The sequence below is a fragment of the Somniosus microcephalus genome, chromosome 8, assembly GCF_052327205.1.
Source record: "Somniosus microcephalus isolate GS21.2 chromosome 8, FLI_Smic_1.0, whole genome shotgun sequence".
NCBI lineage: Eukaryota > Metazoa > Chordata > Chondrichthyes > Squaliformes > Somniosidae > Somniosus > Somniosus microcephalus.
This window is the reverse complement of record NC_140994.1, coordinates 190,377,844-190,398,054: the sequence shown is the minus strand read 5'-3', so window position 1 is coordinate 190,398,054 and position 20,211 is coordinate 190,377,844. Positions and strand designations below refer to the sequence as shown.

General features: G+C 46.2%; 1 protein-coding gene across 3 annotated transcripts in view; it reads left to right on the top strand.

Moving 5' to 3' along the window:
* Positions 1-20,211, top strand: part of LOC147113976 (uncharacterized) — a 288,093-nt gene that overhangs the window by 25,923 nt on the left and 241,959 nt on the right. For all 3 annotated transcript variants that reach the window (XM_085995438.1, XM_085995439.1, XM_085995440.1), the window contains one exon: positions 5,322-5,460. In XM_085995438.1, coding sequence (XP_085851564.1) covers positions 5,322-5,460 — 139 coding nt within the window. The remainder of the gene's footprint in view (positions 1-5,321; positions 5,461-20,211) is intronic.

Genomic DNA, 20,211 nt, shown 5'->3' with positions numbered 1-20,211 from the left:
TCAAGCCTCGGCAAAGTTAAATTGTGGGAGCCTTGATTTAAAAAAATAAAATAAATCTTAGCCTTGGTAATGTCGGCCCAGAAGGTTCAGCAAAGTTTGAGAAGCCTTTGCAGAGTTGCCACTAATTTGAGGACTGGGGAAGTAAAGCTCTAAAATCAGGTCAAAATTCAAAGGCATCAGGAAAAAAGGCAGGGAGACTAGTAACAATAGCAACAAACTTGGGAAGCAAAGTTAAAATTTGGAGCAGACTAGGAAGCCTTAGATAGTGGTGGGAGGAGGGGTGGTTCAGAATAGAAATATTCTCAGGAGAGCAAAGCAACATTAAAGAGCAAGTCAACCAAGGTGGAATTGAGATGCGGGAGAAGAGGAAAAAAATGACTGGAAAATTAAAAATGTGACAATTTTTTGTTTACTTAGTTTGTGTAGCAGAGGTAGACCAGGTAAATTTGTGGTATGGCAGAGATCCAGTAGTGGTGATTCAATTAGAAGGTGCAACAATGCATCCTTGTGGCAGGAAACCTGCAACTATAGCATGACATGCAAATGAGATTCAGTTTTACATTTAACACTGACATTATAAGTGTGATGTGCTGTTCAATCCTGTCGGTTATATATATATTTTTTGCTCTGTGACCAGATTGTCTTCTCAACTCCTACACTTCAGAATACATCACTGAAAGTGTCCATTATATTGCTGAGCAGCACAGGAAACTTTGGTTTATCCGGAGGTTGTATGGCCGGAAACCTCAATCTAACGGCAGAAATCAGCAGCTGTTTTGTTAGGTTTTTTTTCTTTGTTTAAAAAAATGCTAGGAGAAGAAAAAAAGTCAGTCTCTGGAAAGCCTCTCTGAAGCTGTTGCTAAGCTACAGAGACGCTTCCAAGGTACGGGCCGACTGTTTACAAGCGGTTGCTAAGCAACAGTGTTTGTTGTCCGATACGGAGATGAATACCTCCGTATCCTTCAACATTAGTGCTGGTCTGTCCGGAAGTTTTCATAGATCGGCATCACGCCGGTGCCGGATATCGCGAAGTTTCCTGTACTGAGTATGAGTACTTTATGGTTAGAGAAAATCATGCATGTGTGGAGCACTCTCCAAAGAAGGTTTAATATGGTGGGATCACTGGAAATGGATTGACCTGCATGGCTGAGGCTGGTTAGAGAGGAGAGGCCTTTACTCATGCCATAGACACTACAGATGCAATTACCATAGCCGCCACCTTGCATTCAGTCATTCACATGTTCTAACTCGTTCAAAAACCCACTGCTGCATCCTGTTCTACTCTGCCATTGCCCCTGTGCTCACCAACCTTCATTGGCACACCATCCCCCAACCCCCTGTCCTCCTCTACAAGACCTTTTAGCCTCTCTCCTATGTCTGCAACCTTCTTCAACCATATTTTCCAGTGCTCACTCTCTCTTCCAACTCTGCCTCTTGTGCAATCACACTCCTTCAGTTCCACCTTCAGCAATAGAGCCTTTTGTTGTCTTGTAATGATTTCCCTTAACCTTGCAGCCTCCCCCTACTTCAAAAGCCTCCTCAAATTTAATGTCTTCAAGCCTGTTTTTTATAAAATCATACAGCACAGTAGGAATTCATTTGCCCCCTTATGTCTATGCTGGCTGTTTGAAAGAGCTATCCAGTTAGTCCCACTCTGCTGGTCTTTCCTGATAACCCTGCAATTTTTCCCTTGTTAAGTATACAAAAAAGACTTCCATTTATATAGTGCCTATCATGACCACAGGGCACCTCAAAGTGCATTACAACCAATTAAGTACTTTTGAATTGTAGTCACTGTTGTAATATAAGGAAAAGCGACAGCCAATTTGCACACAGCAAGCTCGCATAAACAGCAATGAAATAAATGACCAGATCATCTGTTTTAGGTGTTGGTTGAGGGATAAGTATTGGCCAGGACACCGGGAAAACTCCCCTACTCTTCTTCGAATAGTGCCATGGGATCTTTTATGTCAACCTGAGACGGCGGCCGGGCCTCTGTTTAATGTCTCATCTGAAAGACTGCACTTCCGACAGCACCGCCTCCGTACTGCACTGAAGTGTCAGCCTGGATTATGTGCTCAAGTCTCTGGAGCGGGCCTTGAACCCACAACCTTCTGACTCTGAAATGGATGTGCTACCACTGAGCCACAGCTGACACTTGTTACTATTGAGACTTTACAGTCTCTAAATTGTCAGACTGCTTGTCCAACATACAGTTATGGATGAGCAAAAATTTTCTCCAATTAAATATTGGGGAGACCGAAGCCATTGTTTTTGGCCCCCGCCACAAACTCCATTCCCTAGCCACTGACTTCACCCCCCTCCCTAACATCTGTCTGAGACTGAACCACACTGTTCGCAACCTTGGTGTCATATTTGACCCTGAAATGAGCTTCCGACCACACATCCGTAGCATAACTAAGACCTACTATTTCCACCTCTAACATCGCCCGTCTCCGCCCTTGCCTCAGCTCATCTGCTGCTGAAACCCTCATCCATTCCTTTGTTACCTCTAGACTTGACTCTTTCAACGCACTCCTGGCTGACCTCCCACATTCCACCCTATGTAACTGCCTGTGTCCTAACTCGCACCAAGTCCCATTCACCCATCACCCCTGTGCTCACTGACCTACATTGGCTCCCGGTTAAACAGCGCCTCAATTTCAAAATTCTCATCCTTGTTTTCAAATCCCTCCGTGGCCTCACCCCTTCCTATCTCTGTAATCTCCTCTAGCCCCACAACCCCCTGAGATATCTGCGCTCCTCTAATTCTGCCCTCTTGAGCGATTATAATCAGGGATGCTCAACATTGGTGGCTGTGCCTTTTGTTGCCTCGGCCCTAAGCTCTGGAATTCCCTGCCTAAACCTCCGCCTCGCTACCTCTCTTTCCTCCTTTAAGACGCTCCTTAAAACCTACCTCTTTGACCAAGCTTTTGGTCACCTGCCCTAATTTATCCTTGTGGCTCGGTGTCACATTTTTTTGTCTTAAAATACTCCTGTGCAGCGCCTTGGGACGTTTTACTACGTTAAAGGTGCTATATAAATACAAGTTGTTGTTGCTTCTACCACCCATCAGCCAGTGCATTCCAGATCATAACTTGTCTACGGTCACCACTCCTAACACTTCATCTACTCCTGCTATTTTTACTTTTCTCATGCTATTTTTGTTGCTGGGAAGAACTTTGGGATGATGTATTATGTTAACGCTATATGAAGAAGGAAAGAACTTGCATTTATAAAGTGCTATTATAATTTTGGTCTCCTGTAGACTCCTTCTTGAGCTTAGTGGAATTACTCATCATTCCTATAAGTGGATTCTACAGCTCTTTTTATGCCAAAGCAAATTGCACTACTCGATATTTACTTATACAATAGTACCCCCTTGTGAGCTGAACTGGATATATATCTCTTTTGCACAAGCTCCAATCTATTCGAAGGTAGACCAAAAGAAACACCCGATAAGTCATGGCCAGATGTGACTCATTAAGCAGCTTTATTTCACAGCAGGTGCAACAGTTACGATCGGACTTACTTAATTCACTCAGTACAACTTGTCTTCATGTAATACAAAATAAAAGAACATGTGATGCTTGGCTTAAACAAAATAACTACCAAGTACAGTATCTTCCTACGTTCTTCTCAGCCTGGCAGAAGTTTGCCCTCCTAGCTTTCTGTTTAAAAACCTGACTGACTTCACAGCCATTGCTAGACATGGGTGTCGGTGAGTGTTTCTGTCTCTGTTTTTACCTCCATGTTGACAACTAGAAGGGAAAGTCTGCCAGCCAGTCTCTACCAAGTGCCCAGGACCAAAGACTTCCCATCCCAATGGCTGTGAGGTGTTTACCAATTACTGAGACAGGCTTACTGTTTACAGTCTTTGGGGAAAACAACTTCAATATCTAATATTAGTATCTCAATCACCTTTCATCTTAGTGATCTTTTTAAAAAAAAAAAAACTTGAGTGCCAACACTTTCCTTCAAACCCTCAACATTTAAAGGCTAACATGGTTTTTAACCCTGAAATGACATGTGCCTTTCATGTCCTTGGGATGTCCCAAAATGGATAAAATGCAAATCATTAATGTATGTTTTATTATTTTTATTTGTTTATTGTTGGCTAGAAGCACCAGTGAGAGTTCTTGCAGAAACATAACTGAAGGGATAAGGACAGGCTGGTGAATCAACATGTCCACACAGGTGGCCTTAAAATAGTGGTTAGGAATGAAGGAAACTGTGCATCGAAAGGGTTTTTGTCGATGGTGATTGCTCCTTTATTTTGTAAATGGGATTTTTTTTCCCCAGAGTTAAATACACCACGTGTGTTTGTATTTTTTCATTGAAATTTGAACCACTTGGCATGATTTGCACCCTAAGCGATGTTCGATACTTTTCCAGGCACTACTGGCATGCTGAATGTAAGCCAGATGCAAAATTTCAGTTATGTAGATAATTATTCCTCAATAATATAGCTGCTCATCTGTCCCCATGTGAATTTGTAATAAGGATGTCTTGTAATGTAAAGCAGTATTTGGGTTTGGAATGAAGTAACTTAGCCAGTTTGTCCCTGATTATAGTTCAAAACTGTACGGTGAGATTTATGAAATACAATATAATGCATTAAATAAAAACGGAAAATGCTGGAAATACTCAGTAGGTCAGGCAGCATCTGTAGAGAGAGAAACAGAGTTCACATTTCAGATCGATGACCCTTTGTCAGAACTGGAAAAAGTTGGAGATGTAACAGGTTTTTAAGCAAGTGTAGGGGTGGGGGGAGGGGAGGAAAGAACAAAAGGGAAAGTCTGATAGGATGGAAGGCAGGCGAGATTAAGAGACAAAAGGGATGATGGTGCAAAGCAAAAGGAGATGGTAATGGGACAAGTTAAGTAATAAAAGATGACTCTAGATGAAGTGTAAATGGCAATGGCAGAAAAATCAAAAGCTGCCAAGTGAGAGAGGAAAAAAATGATAGGGGCAGAGGTTATGGTCTGAAATTGTTGAACCCAATGTTGAGTCTAGAAGGCTGTAAAGTGCCTAATCGAAAGATGAGGTGCTGTTCCTCGAGCTTACGTTGAGCTTCGTTGGAACAGTGCAAGAGGCTGAGGTCAGAGTGGGAGTGGAGCGCAGAATTAAAGTGACAGGTGACCGGAAGCTCGGGGTCACCCTTACGGACTGAAAGGGGGTGTTCCACAAAGCGGTCACCCAATCTGCGTTTGGTTCCCCCAATGTAGAGGAGACCGCATCGTGAGCAGCGAATACAGTACTGTATACTAAATTGCAAGAATGCATTGCATATTGTTCTGACCATGTCACTTTGGTTTCAGTGTGTTGGAAGGCGGAAGAAGGTGATTCCAGTAACGTTTGAGGTTGGAGATTTGGTATGGGTGAAGTTTAGCAGACGTCCTTGGTGGCCCAGTGCTGTCTGTCTTGATCCTCTGCTGATGATTCACACCAAGATGAAGGGTAGGTATTTAGATACAAAATTTGAGAAAGAAATGTGAAGCTGGTTAGAACATAAGAACATAAGAAATAGGAGCAGGAGTAGGCCATTCGGTCCTTTGAGCCTGCTCCGCCATTCAATGAGATCATGGCTGATCTTCTGCCTCGACTCCATTTCACTGGCACTATTGCCATATCCCTTGATGCCCTTACTAGTCAGAAATCTATCGACTTCTGTTTTGAATATACCCAATGACTGAGCCTCCACAGCCCTCTGAGGTAGAGAATTCCAAAGATTCATCACCCTCTATGAAGAAATTTCTTCTCATCTCAGTCCTGAATGACCTACCCTTTATCTTGAGGCTGTGGCCCCTGGTTCTAGACTCCCCAGCCAAGGGAAACATTCTCCCAGCATCCATCCTATCAAGCCCTGTAATAATTTTGATGGCTTCAATGAGATCCCCTCTCATTCTTCTGAATTCAAGAGAATACAGGCCTAGTTTACTCAATCTCTTCTCATACGACAGTCCCGCCATCCCAGGAATCAATCTCGTGAACCTTCCTTGCACTCCCTCTATGGCAAGTATATCCTTCCTTAGGTAAGGAGACCAAATTTGTACACAGTACTCCAGGTGTGGTCTCACCAAGGCCCTATATAATTGGAGTAAGACTTCTTTACTCCTGTACTCAAATCCTCTTGTAATGAAGGCCAGCATACCATTTGCCTTTCTAATGGCTTGCTGCACCTGCACAGTCACTTTCAGTGACTCATGTACAAGGACACCCAGGTCCCTTTGAGCATCTGCATTCTCCAATCTTTCACCATTAAGGAAATACTCTACCTTTCTGTTTTTTCTACCAAAGTGGATAACTTCACATTTATCCACATTATATTCCATCTGCCATGTTCTCACCCACTCACTGAGCCTGTCGAGATCCCCTTGAAGCCTCTTCATATCCTCTTCGCAACTGACATTATCATCAGCAAATTTGGAAATGTTGCATTTAGTTCCCTCATCCAAATCATTGATATAGATTGTGAATAGCTGGGGCCCAAGCACCGATCCTTGCGGTACCCCACTAGTCACGGCCAGCCATCCTGAAAAAGACCCGTTTATCCCATCTCTTTGTTTTCTGTCTGTTAACCAATTCTCAATCCATGTTAGTATATTACCCCCAATTCCATGTGCCCTGATTTTGTTCACCAACCTCTTGTGTGGGACCTTATCGAAGGCCTTCTGAAAATCCAGATACACCACATCTACCAGTTCCCCTTTGTCTATTCCACTAGTTACATCCTCAAAGAACGCCAATAGGTTTGTCAAACTGGATTTCCCTTTCATAAATCCAGGTTGACGCTGCCCAATCTTACTATTAGTTTCTAAGTGCCCAGTTATTGCATCCTTTATAATAGATTCCAGCATTTTCCCAACTACTGATGTGAGGCTAACAGGTCTGTAGTTCCCCATTTTCTCTCTCCCTCCTTTCTTAAATAGCGGGGTTACATTTGCTATCCTCCAATCTGCAGGAACTGTTCCAGAATCTATAGAATTTTGGAAGATGACAACCAATGCGTCCACTATTCCAATGGCCACCTTTCAAAACCCTAGGATGTAGGTCATCCGGTCCTTGGGATTTATCGACTTTTAGTCGCATTAATTTTGCTCGTACTTTTTTTTACTAATAATTTCTTTAAGTTCCTCATTCTCACCACAGCTTTGGTTTTCTTGTATTTCTGAGAGGTTTTTTGTGTCTTCCTCCATGAAGACAGAAACAAAGTATTTATTTAATTTCTCTGCCATTTCCTCATTCCCCATTATAAATTCTCCCGTCTGACTGTAAATGACCTACATTTACCTTCACCAGTCTTTTCATTTCATTTTCACACATACCTATAGAAGCTTTTACAGTCTGTTTTTATATTTTTTGCTAGTTTGTCCTCTTATTCCATTTTCCCTTTCTTTATCAATTTCTTGGTCCCCCTTTGCTGATTTCTAAAAAGATCCCAATCCTCAGGCTGATTGTTTTTTCTGGCAACTTTATAAGCTTCCTCCTTTGACTTAATACTAGCTTTAATTTCTTTTGTTAGCCATGGTTGGATCACTTTTTTCCTTTTTGGGTTTTTATGCCCCAGAGGAATATATGTTTGTTGCAAATGATGCATTATTTCCTTGAATGTTAGCCATTGTATGTCCACCTTCATACCTTTTTAGTGTAGTTTCCCAATCTAACATGGCCAACTTGTCCCTCATACCCTTATAGTTTCCTCTGTTTAGATTGAAGACCTTAGTTTCAGATTGAACTACATCACTCTCAAACTTAATATAAAATTCAATCATATTATGGTCACTTTACCACAAGATTATTGATTAGCCCTTTCTCATTACACAGTACCAGATCCAGAATAGCCTGTTCCCTGGTTGGTTCCTCCACATACTAATCCAGGAAAGCATCTCGCATGCATTCCAAGAATTCGTCCTCCACACCATTAGTGGTAATTCGATTTGCCCAGTTAATATGTAAGTTAAAGTCCCCCATGATTACCGTATTGCCCTTGTTACATGCATTTCTAATCTCTTGATTGATTCTGTGCCCTACATTACCACTACTGTTTGGTGGCCTATACACAACTCCCACCAATGTTTTCTGGCCTTTGCTGTTTCTTAGCTCCACCCAAATTGATTCCAGTTCTACATCACGATCTGCCAAGCTGAGATCTTTTATCTCTACCGTTCCGATCTCATCCCTTATTAACAGCGCTACGCCACCTCCTTTTCCTTTTTGTCTGTCCTTCCTAAATGTTGAGTACCCTGGAACATTCAGTTTCCAGCTTTGGTTACCCTGCAACCATGTCTCTGTAATGGCAATTACATCATACCCATTTACTTCTATTAGTGCCATTAATTCATCCACCTTGTTGTGAGTGCATTTAGATAAAGTGCCTTCAACTTTGCTTGATTAATATTTTTCTGCACTTTGACCCTCTTTACTGTTGGCCTTTGTTTCTGCTCCCTACTAGTTTTGCTGACTACTTTTCTAACTTGCACTTCCAGCTTTGTTTCTCTCTGTTCTGGGCCCACACTTAGGTTCCCAGTCCCCTGACAAACTAGTTAAAATCTTTCCCAACAGCACTAGCAAACCCCCCCCTGCGAGGATATTGGTCCCGGTTCTGCCGAGGTGTAACCCGTCCAGCTTGTACAGGTCCCACCTTCGCCAGAATTGGTCCCAATGACTCAGGAATTTAAATCCCTCCCTTCTACACCATCTCTCCAGCCACGCATTCATCTGGTCTATTCTCCTATTTCTGCTCTCGCTAGCACGTGGCACTGGGAGTAATCCTGAGATTACTACCTTTTGAGGTCCTGCTTTTTAATTTCTTTCCTAGCTCCCTATATTCTGCTTGCAGGACCTCGTCTCTCTTTCTACTTATGTCGTTGGTACCGATATGGACCACAACCTCTGACTGACTGACTGTTTACCCTCCTCCTTCAGAATGTCCTGCAGCTGCTCAGTGACATCCTTGACCCCGGCACCAGGGAGGCAACATACCATCCTGGAGTCACGTCTGCGGCCACAGAAACTTCTATCTGTTCCCCTTGCATAGAAACATAGAAGATAGGAGTAGGAGTAGGCCTTTGGCCCCTCGAGCCTGTTCCGCCATTTAATGAGATCATGGCTGACCATCCAAATTCAGTACCCTGTCCCTGCTTTCTCCCCATATCCCTTTAGCCTTAAGAAATATATCTAACTCCTTCTTGAATATATTTAATGAATTGGCCTCAACTGCCTTGTGTGGTAGAGAATTCCACAGGTTCACCACTCTCTGGGTGAAGAAATTCCTCCTCCATCTCAGCCCTAAATGGCTTACCCCTTACCCTTAGACTGTGTCCCCTGGTTCTGGACTCCCCGCCATCGGGAACATCCTTCCTGCATCTAGTCTGTCTAGTCCTGTTAGAATTTTATAAGTTTCAATGAGATCCCCTCTCATTCTTCTAAACTTTAGCGAATATAAGCCTAATCGACCCAATCTCTCCTTATACGTCACTCTTGCCATCCCAGGTATCAGTCTGGTGAATCTTCACTGCACTCTCTCCATGGCAAGAACATCCTTCCTCAGATAAGGCGACAAAAACTGCACACAATACTCAAGGTGTGGTCTTACCAAGGCCCTGTACAACTGCAGCAAGACATCCTTGCTCCTGTACTCTAATCCTCTTGCTATGAAGGCCAACATACCATTTGCCGCCTTAACCGCGTGCTGCACCTGCCTGCTTACCTTCAGCGACTGGTGCACAAGGACGCCCAGGTCTTGTTGCACTTTCCCTTTTCCCAATCTATTGCCATTCAGATAATAATCTGTCTTCCTGTTTTTGCCACCAAAGTGGATAACCTCGCATTTATCCACATTGGGCAGATGCATGGCAAATGCAGTATAATCACTCAACCTGTCCAAATCATACTGGAGTTTCTCTGCATCCTCCTCACAGCACACGCGCCCACCCAGCTTTGTGTCGTCTGCAAACTTGGAGATATTACATCTAGTTCCCTTGTCTAGATCATATATATTGTGAATAGCTGGGGTCCTAGCACCGATCCCTGCAGTACCCCACTAGTCACTGCCTGCCACTCTGAAAAAGACCCGTTTATTCCAACTCTTGCTTCCTGACCGGTTCTCTATCCAAGACAGTACCTTACCCCCAATCCCGTGTGCTTTAACTTTGCACGCTAATCTCTTATGCGGGACCTTATCGAAAGCCTTCTGAAAGTCCAAATACACCACATCCACTGGTTCTCCCTTATCTATTCTACCAGTTACATCCTCAACAAATTCCAGTAGATTAGTCAAGCATGATTTACCTTTTGTAAATACATAAGAACATAAGAACATAACATAAGAACATAAGAAGTAGGAGCAGGAGTAGGTCATACGGCCCCTCGGGCCTGCTCCGCCATTCAATAGGATCACGGCTGATCCAAATCTAAACTTATGTCCACTTCCCTGCCCTCTCCCTGTAACCCCTAATTCCCTTATCTGCTAGGAAACTGTCTATCTCCGTTTTAAATTTATTTAATGTTGCAGCTTCCACAGCTCTCTGGGGTAGCAAATTCCATAGATTTACTACCCTCTGAGTGAAGAAGTTTCTCCTCATCTCAGTTTTGAAAGGGCAGCCCCTTTATTCTAAGATTATCCCCCCCTAGTTCTAGTCTCACCCATCAGTGGAAACATCCTCCCCGCATCCACCCGATCAAGACCCCTCGTTAAGATCGCCTCTCATTCTTCTGAACTCCAATGAGTAGAGTCCCAACCTACTCAACCTTTCCTCATACGTCAACCCCCTCATCTCCGGAATCAACCGAGTGAACCTTCTCTGAACCGCCTCGAGAGCAAGTATATCTTTTCTTAAATATGGAAACCAAAACTGCACGCAGTATTCCAGGTGTGGCCTCACCAATACCCTGTATAACTGCAGCAAGACCTCCCTGTTTTTATACTCCATCCCCCTTGCAATAAAAGCCAAGATTCCATTGGCCTTCCTGCTGCACCTGCATACTAACTTTTTGTGTTTCATGCACCAGGACCCCCAGATCCCTTTGTAATGTAGCACTTTGCAGTTTCTCTCCATTTAGATAATAACTTGCTCTTTGATTTTTTTCTGGTGCATAACCTCACACTTTCCAATATTATATTCCATCTGCCAAATCTCTGCCCACTCACTTAGCCTGTCTATGTCCTTTTGCAGGTTTTTTATGTCCTCCTCACTCACTGCTTTCCCTCCCATCTTTGTATCGTCGGCAAACTTGGATACGTTGCACTCGGTCCCTTCCTCCAAATCGTTAATATAGATTGTAAAGAGTTGGGGTCCCAGCACTGACCCCTGCGGAACACCACTAGTTACTGATTGCCATCCTGAGAATGAACCATTTATCCCAACTCTGTTTTCTGTTAGATAGCCAATCTTCCACCCATGCCAGTATATGACCCCCAATCCCGTGATTTTTTATCTTGATCAGTAATGTTTTGTGTGGAACCTTGTCAAATGCCTTTTGGAAGTCCAGATACACTACATCCACTGGTTCCCCTTTATCCACCCTGTATGTTACGTCCTCAAAGAATTCGAGCAAATTTGTCAAACATGACTTCCCCTTCATAAAACCATGCTGACTCTGTCCTATTAAATTATGTTTATCCAAATGCTCTGTTACTGTTTCCTTAATAATGGACTCCAACATTTTGCCAACCACAGATGTTAGGCTAACTGGTCTATAGTTTCCAGCTTTTTGTCTACTTCCCTTCTTAAATAAGGGTGTTACATTAGCAGTTTTCCAGTCTGCCGGCACCTTTCCTGAGTCCAGGGAGTTTTGGAAAATAATCACCAATGCATCCACAATCCCTACCGCCACTTCTCTCAAGACCCTAGGATGTAGGCCATCAGGTCCAGGGGATTTATCCGCCTTAAGTCCCATTTATTTTACCATCTCCTTAGTGATTTTAATCGTGTGTAGCTCCTCCCCCCAACCCCCCCCCCCCCCCCCAAAACCATTGCCCCCTGTTTGTCCAGTGTTGGGATATTTTTAGTGTCCTCTACTGTAAAGACTGATACAAAATATTTGTTCAGCGTCTTTGCCATCTCCATGTTCCCCAGCACTAGTTTCCCAGTCTCATCCTCTAAGGGACCAACGTTCACTTTAGCCACTCTTTTTTTCTTTTTATATAGCTGTAGAAACTCTTGCTATCTGTTTTTATATTTTTTGCTAGTTTACTTTCATAATCTATCTTCCCTTTCTTAATTAATCTTTTAGTTATTGTTTGCTGGCTTTTAAATGCTTCCCAATCTTCTATCCTCCCACTAGATTTGGCTACTTTATATGCCCTTGTTTTCGTCGGATGCTATCCTTTATTACTTTACTAAGCCACGGATGGCTGTCTTCTTTTACTCCCCTTTTTCCTCAGTGGAATATATTTATCCTGAAAGACGTGAAATATCTCCTTGAATGTAGACCACTGCTCTTGTTGACTTTGTCTGATCCTGTCACTGTTTTCCAAGTGCTCTGCTATTACATCTTTTATAATGGACTCTAGCATTTTCCCCACTACCGATGTCAGACTTACCGGTCTATAATTCCCCGTTTTCTCTCTACCACCTTTTTTAAATCGTGGGGTTACATTAGCTATCCTCCAATCCATGGGAACTGTTCCAGAGTCTATCGAATTTTGGAAGATTACCAGCAATGCATCTACTATTTCTAGGGCCACTTCCTTAGACACCCTAGGATGTAGATTATCAGGCCCTGGGGATTTATCGGCCTTCAATCCCGTCAATTTCCCGAACGCCATTTCCCTACAAGTACTGATTTCATTCAATTCCCCCCTCTCATTAGACCCTATGTTCCCCAACATCTCTGGGAGGTTATTTGTGTCTTCCTTTGTGAAGACAGAACCAAAGTATGTATTTAATTGGTCAGCCATTTCTTTGTTTCCCATTATAAATTCCCCTGACTCTGACTGCAAGGGACCTACGCTTGACTTCACCAATCTTTTTCTCTTCACATATCTATAGAAGCTTTTACAGTCAGTTTTTATGTTCCCTGCAAGCTTACTCTCTCAATCTATTTTCCCCCTCTTAATTAATCCCTTTGTCCTCCTTTGCTGAATCCTAAACTGCTCCCAATCCTCAAGTTTGCTGTTTTTTCTGGCCAAATTTTACGTCCTCTCCTTGGATCTTATGCTATCCCTAATTTCCTTTGTTAGCCACGGTTGAGCCACCTTTTTTGTTTTATTTTTATGCCAAAAAGGGATGAACAAATTCTGTAGTTCATCCATGCGATCTTTAAATGTTTGCCATTGCCTATCCACCATGATCCCTTTAAGTAACATTCCCCAATCCATCCTACCCAACTCGTGCCTGATACCATCATAGTTTCCTTTATTTAAATTAGGACCCTAATCTCTGAGTCAACTACTTCACTCTCCATCTTAAAGAAGAGTTCGATCATATTATGATCGCTCCTCCCCAAGGGCCCTCGCACAAGATTGCTAATTAATCCTTTCTCATTACATAATACCCAGTCTAAGATGGCCTGATCTCTAGCTGGTTCCTCGACATATTGGTCCAGGAAACCATCCCGTATACACTCTAGGAATTCCTCCTCCACAGTATTGTAACTAATTTGGTTAGACTAATCTATATGTAGATTAAAGTCACCCATGATAACTGTTGTGCCCTTATTGCACGCGTCTCTAATTTCCCATTTAATGTCAACCTCCGCATTACTGTTTGGGTGTCTGTATACAACTCCCACTAACGTTTTCTGCCCCATGGTATTTCTCAGCTCTGCCCATACAGATTCCACATCATCAGAGCTAATATCCTTCCTTACTATTGTGTTAATCTCTTTAACCAGCAATGCCACCCCACCTCCTTTTCCTTTTTTCCTGTCCTTCCTGAATATTGAATACCCCTGGATGTTGAATTCCCTGTCTTGGTCACCCTGGAGCCATGTCTCCGTAATCCCAATTATATATCTGTTTACATCTATTTGCGCAGCTAATTCATCCACCTTATTACGAATGCTCCTCGCGTTAAGACACAAAGCCCTCTTCCCCTCCTGTGCAGCTGAGCCACTCGTAGTGCCACGGACTTGGCTCTTGCTGCATTTCCCTGAGAAACCATCTCCCCCAGCAGAATCCACAACAGAAAATCTGTTGGAGAGGGAGATGGACCCAGGGGACTCCTGCACTACCTTCCTCGTTCTTTTACTCTGTCTGGCAGTCACACATTCCCTGTCTGCCTGTGCACTCTTTACCTGCGGTGTGACCACCTCGTTAAACATGCTATCCACGAAGATCTCCGCCTCGCGGATGCTCCACAGTGACACCAGCGCAGCTCCAGCTACGAAACGCGGATTTCGAGTAGCTGCAGCTGTTGACACTTCCTGCACTCATGTTCGCCCTGGACACCGAAAGTGTCCCTGACTTCCCACATAGTACAGGAGGAGCACTCCACGCTGCCGAGCTGCCCTGCCATGTCCTACCCTTAATTTACTCCCTTTACTTCCTTAATATTCTTTAATTTAAAATACACTAGGGACCTTACTTCACTTTAAACACTACGTACTCTAAACTAGAGATCTTACTTTTACTTTAACAACTGGATTGTAGAAATACTCACCAGGTCCTGCTTACCAATCAGCTCCTTCCCTTGTGCCGATGTCACTTTTAATCTCTGACATCACTTTCGAATGTTGCCTGTTGAGGTCCGCTCTTGCTGCTGCTCCCAATAGCTCGGTCTGGGCCTCGAGCCTCGGGCTTTATTTCCTTGCTCCTCCTTCGCCTGTTCCCTCACAGGTCGGTCTGCTCTCGCCGCTGCTCCCAGGTTATTGCTTAGCTATGAGCTACATCAAATGCTAATGGACTCTGATCAGAAGCAGTAGACAGAGTGCCTACTGAACTCTTAAGGACCCATGATTCTTCTTGCATATTTTCTTTTAAATACAGATAATTTTCCTCTCCCTCCTTTCCTTAATTGCTGTAGGAGTTCCTCAGGGCAGTGTCCAAGGTCCAACTATCTTCAGCTGCTTCTTTAATGACCTACTGTGGCGGTCCCAACGGTTGTCTTTTATATTGAGATATATACATAATTCCCTTTAACTTAACTTATTTATGTATGTATAACTTACCTAACTGTATGTATTTAATTTACTTAATTGAATAACTTACCAGTTAGGGCTGTTGCCTCTTTAACTCACCTGTTAGGTCGCCTCTTAAAGGGGCAACGGCCCAACGCGATGACGTCACGCATCATGTGACGCATGCGCGTCGGCCGCCGACCTAACGCTGACGTCACACAACGCATGCGCATTGGCCGCCGGCCCGATTCGGGTTTCCAAGACGGCCGCCGGCATAGCCCGGCCTATTGAGACTTCGGCTGCATCAGCCGGCAAGCGGGAGCAAAGGGATTCTCTGCTCCCGCGGCAAGTACTGGCACAGCCCGGTCTAGTAACCTCGGCCTTAAAGGCCAGCCTCCGTAACGGGGAGATGTACTGACAACGGCGCAGGTCACGTGACCGCCTAAGCGCACGTGAACGTGCTGACGTCATGACGCGGTCACGTGACGTCGGGAATATAGAGCCGAGTGTGAGGAGGTCATGAGGCTCCCCACACGCTCCCCACGGGACTGGGAACGCAGTCCTTGTGGAGTCCCCGCTGGGACAAGGTCTACAACATGGTGCTCCTGCAGTTAGCCATCTTACCTGCTATCTTACTTACCGTAAGACCTACAACATGGTGTTCCTGCAGTCAGCCACCTTACCTGCTACCTTACCTGCTGTAATTATCCTGTGATCTACAATATGGTGCTCCTGCAGTCAGCCATCTTACCTGCTACCTTACCTGCTGTATTATCCTGTTCTGGTAAATAAACAACTTATTTATAGTTCGTCAAAGCTAAACTCTTTTATATAGTGGCGATTTACACGAACCACTACATTGGTGACCCTACGACGTGAGTACGGGAGTACATCAATTCCAACGCTACATTGGTGATCCTACAACGTGAGTACTGGAGCTCATCAATTCTAAAGCTACAATTGGTGAACCCGTATCCGTGAATGATTTTCACGGTAGCAACGCACGCCTGAACCTCTTCTTTACTCGAGATGACCAACGCACAACCGACGAACAACACGGAACAGCAACCGCTTAATACAGATGCTACTAAAAGGGACCCCGTTTTTGCAAACGTCTTCGCAATGGAAGCGCAGCTTGGAGGTGAGCCTGTTTTTCATGAACAATTTCATAAAAGTAGAGCACGACCAACGGCAACAGTCGTCCACCAGCGCTACAATTGGTGGGTTTGTGAACGTTTTTCACAAACGAAGCATGCAATGGAAGCATCAGCCATTTTGCTGTCGCTACCGCAATTCAGGGAGCCACGGACTCCCTCGTGCTTTTTGAAGGAAGAAGCCCTGTTCGCTGTGAACAGCGATGCGGTACAGACCACGCAAGTGCACACGGTCTCCGTATTCGATTCTTCTACTGCCTCACGGATCGTTTGCATCTACGCCTATAGCAACAGCAAGTATACATCTCTCCAAGCGCGGGGTACAGCATGTTCGGGCACACAGGATCGGAGCGCACCCAGCGGGGATACCACGAGGACTCACCCCTGCAAAATATGGGGACGCATGCCTCGTCCACGAGAACCCCTATCTCGTGAACACTGGTGACTCTTTTCCCGCCGACGACGCACCAGCTTTTTAGCTTGCTACATGATTCGGCGTGAATAAAAGTGTGCCGCCCTTCCGGCTGTTTTTTCTTAAATTTACAACCTGGACTGTTGCCGTCTTCCAGGCAGAGTTAACCTCTCCTGAAAGCAACAACAACTTGGACCGTTGCCGCCTTTTCTCCAGTTTTCCTTTAACAAATGCAAATGTCTATTGAAGCTGTATACATCAAGGACGGGTCCAACGGGCATCCAGCGGCCGCGATCAACACGTGAAAGTTGCTCTGATCACAGATCAACACAGCAACTCTTCACCCTCCGTTCTGTTAATGTCATAGCATTATGGCACGCACTGTTCCGTGCGTTCCAGCCTCCTGAAGGTTTCACTCACCAGTCAACGGAGACATCGCCCGCGTCCGCCCAATCTGCCCGTCACTCTGATAAGGCCTGCTGTTTCGCACGTCTCTATGGTCCTTCGCCTGACGGATACGTTTTATTCGCCATGACGTGCGTAAGGATCCGCTTACGAGCAGTATTTTTATACCTAGTCTACTAAGTCGAGACAGCATGACCGCTGTGACTACCAGCTCGTCAAACTATCTCATTCTGGGGCTTTCGTTAAAGCGAATTCTGGGGGGGCCTGTGTGGCGGTCCCAACGGTTGTCTTTTATATTGAGATATGTACATAATTCCCTTTAACTTAACTTATTTATGTATGTATAACTTACCTAACTGTATGTATTTAATTTACTTAATTGAATAACTTACCAGTTAGGGCTGTTGCCTCTTTAACTCACCTGTTGGGCCGTTGCCCCTTTAAGAGGCGACCTAATGCGATGACGTCACGCATCATGTGACGCATGCACGTCGGCCGCCGACCTAACGCTGACGTCACACAACGCATGCGCATTGGCCGCCGGCCCGATTCGGGTTTCCAAGACGGCCGCCGGCATAGCCCGGCCTATTGAGACTTCGGCTGCATCAGCCGGCAAGCGGGAGCAAAGGGATTCTCTGCTCCCGCGGCAAGTACTGGCACAGCCCGGCCTAGTAACCTCGGCCTTAAAGGCCAGCCTCCGTAACGGGGAGATGTACTGACAACGGCGCAGGTCACGTGACCGCCTAAGCGAACGTGCTGACGTCATGACGCGGTCACGTGACGTCGGGAATATAGAGCTGAGTGTGAGGAGGTCATGAGGCTCCCCACACGCTCCCCACGGGACTGGGAACGCAGTCCTTGTGGAGTCCCCGCTGGGACAAGGTCTACAACATGGTGCTCCTGCAGTTAGCCATCTTACCTGCTATCTTACTTACCGTAAGACTACAACATGGTGTTCCTGCAGTCAGCCACCTTACCTGCTACCTTACCTGCTGTAATTATCCTGTGATCTACAATATGGTGCTCCTGCAGTCAGCCATCTTACCTGCTACCTTACCTGCTGTATTATCCTGTTCTGGTAAATAAACAACTTATTTATAGTTCGTCGAAGCTAAACTCTTTTTATATAGTGGCGATTTACACGAACCACTACACTACCCTCCATCATAAGGTCAGAAGTGGGGCTGCTTGCTGATGATTGCACAGTGTTCAGTTCCATTCGCAATTCCTCAGATAATGAATCAGTCCGTGCCCGCATGCAGTAAGATCTGGACAACATCCTTGACATTCAATAGCATTACCAGGTGTAGGTGTATTCTATAGGCCACCAACTAGTGGGAAAGATATAGAGGAGTAAATTTGCAGGGAAATTAGAGAGGTATAAGAACTATAGAGTGGTGATAATGGGGGACTTCAGTTATCCTAATATAGACTGGGATAGTGATAGTGTAAAGGGCAGAGAGGGGGAAGAATTTCTGAAGTGTGCTCAGGAGAACTTTCTTGATCAGTACATTTCTGACCCAACGAGGAAGCAGACATTGCTGGATCTGGTTCTAGGGAATGAGGTGGGTCAAGTGGAGCAAGTGTCGGATCAGGGTTAGATTAGGGGGAGAGAGAGAGAGAGACTGACTGAGGGGGGGGGGAGAGAGAGAGAGAGAGAGAGACTGGGTGGGGGGGGAGGAGAGAGAGAGACTGGGTGGGGGGGAGAGAGAGAGACTGGGTGGGGGGGGAGAGAGAGAGAGACTGGGTGGGGGGGGAGAGAGAGAGACTGGGTGGGGGGAGAGAGAGAGAGAGACTGGGTGGGGGGGGAGGAGAGAGAGAGACTGGGTGGGGGGGGAGAGAGAGAGACTGGGTGGGGGGGAGAGAGAGAGACTGGGTGGGGGGGGAGAGAGAGAGACTGGGTGGGGGGAGAGAGAGAGAGACTGGGTGGGGGGAGAGAGAGAGAGAGAGAGACTGGGTGGGGGGAGAGAGAGAGAGAGAGAGACTGGGTGGGGGGGAGAGAGAGAGAGAGAGAGAGACTGGGTGGGGGAGAGAGAGAGACTGGGTGGGGGAGAGAGAGAGAGACTGGGTGGGGGGGAGAGAGAGAGAGAGACTGGGTGGGGGGGGAGAGAGAGAGAGAGACTGGGTGGGGGGGAGAGAGAGAGAGAGAGACTGGGTGGGGGGGGAGAGAGAGACTGGGTGGGGGGAGAGGGAGAGAGAGAGACTGGGTGTGGGGGGGAGAGAGAGAGAGAGAGACAGTGGGGGGAGAGGGAGAGAGAGAGACTGGGTGGGGGGAGAGAGAGAGAGAGACTGGGTGGGGGGAGAGAGAGAGAGAGACTGGGTGGGGGGAGAGAGAGAGAGACTGGGTGGGGGGGGAGAGAGAGAGAGAGAGAGACTGGGTGGGGGAGAGAGAGAGAGAGACGGGTGGGGGGGAGAGAGAGACTGGGTGGGGGGGAGAGAGAGACTGGGTGGGGGGGGAGAGAGAGAGACTGGGTGGGGGGGGAGAGAGGGGGGGAGAGAGAGACTGGTGTGGGGGGGAGAGGAGAGAGAGAGACTGGTGGGGGGAGAGGGAGAGAGAGAGACTGGGTGGGGGAGAGAGAGAGAGAGACTGGGTGGGGGGGGAGAGAGAGAGAGACTGGGTGGGGGGGAGAGAGAGAGAGACTGGGTGGGGGGGGAGAGAGAGAGAGAGAGACTGGGTGGGGGGGAGAGAGAGAGAGAGAGACTGGGTGGGGGGGGGAGAGAGAGAGAGACTGGGTGGGGGAGAGAGAGAGAGACTGGGTGGGGGGAGAGAGAGAGAGACTGGGTGGGGGGGAGAGAGAGAGAGACTGGGTGGGGGAGAGAGGGTGGGGGAGAGAGAGAGAGACTGGGTGGGGGGAGAGAGAGAGAGAGACTGGGTGGGGGGGGAGAGAGAGAGAGAGACTGGGTGGGGGGGAGAGAGAGAGAGAGACTGGGTGGGGGGGGAGGAGAGAGAGAGACTGGGTGGGGGGGAGAGAGAGAGAGAGACTGGGTGGGGGGGAGAGAGAGAGAGAGACTGGGTGGGGGGAGGAGAGAGAGAGAGAGACTGGGTGGGGGGGAGAGAGAGAGAGAGACTGGGTGGGGGGAGAGAGACGAGAGAGAGACTGGGTGGGGGGGAGAGAGAGAGAGAGACTGGGTGGGGGGAGAGAGAGAGAGAGACTGGGTGGGGGAGGAGAGAGAGAG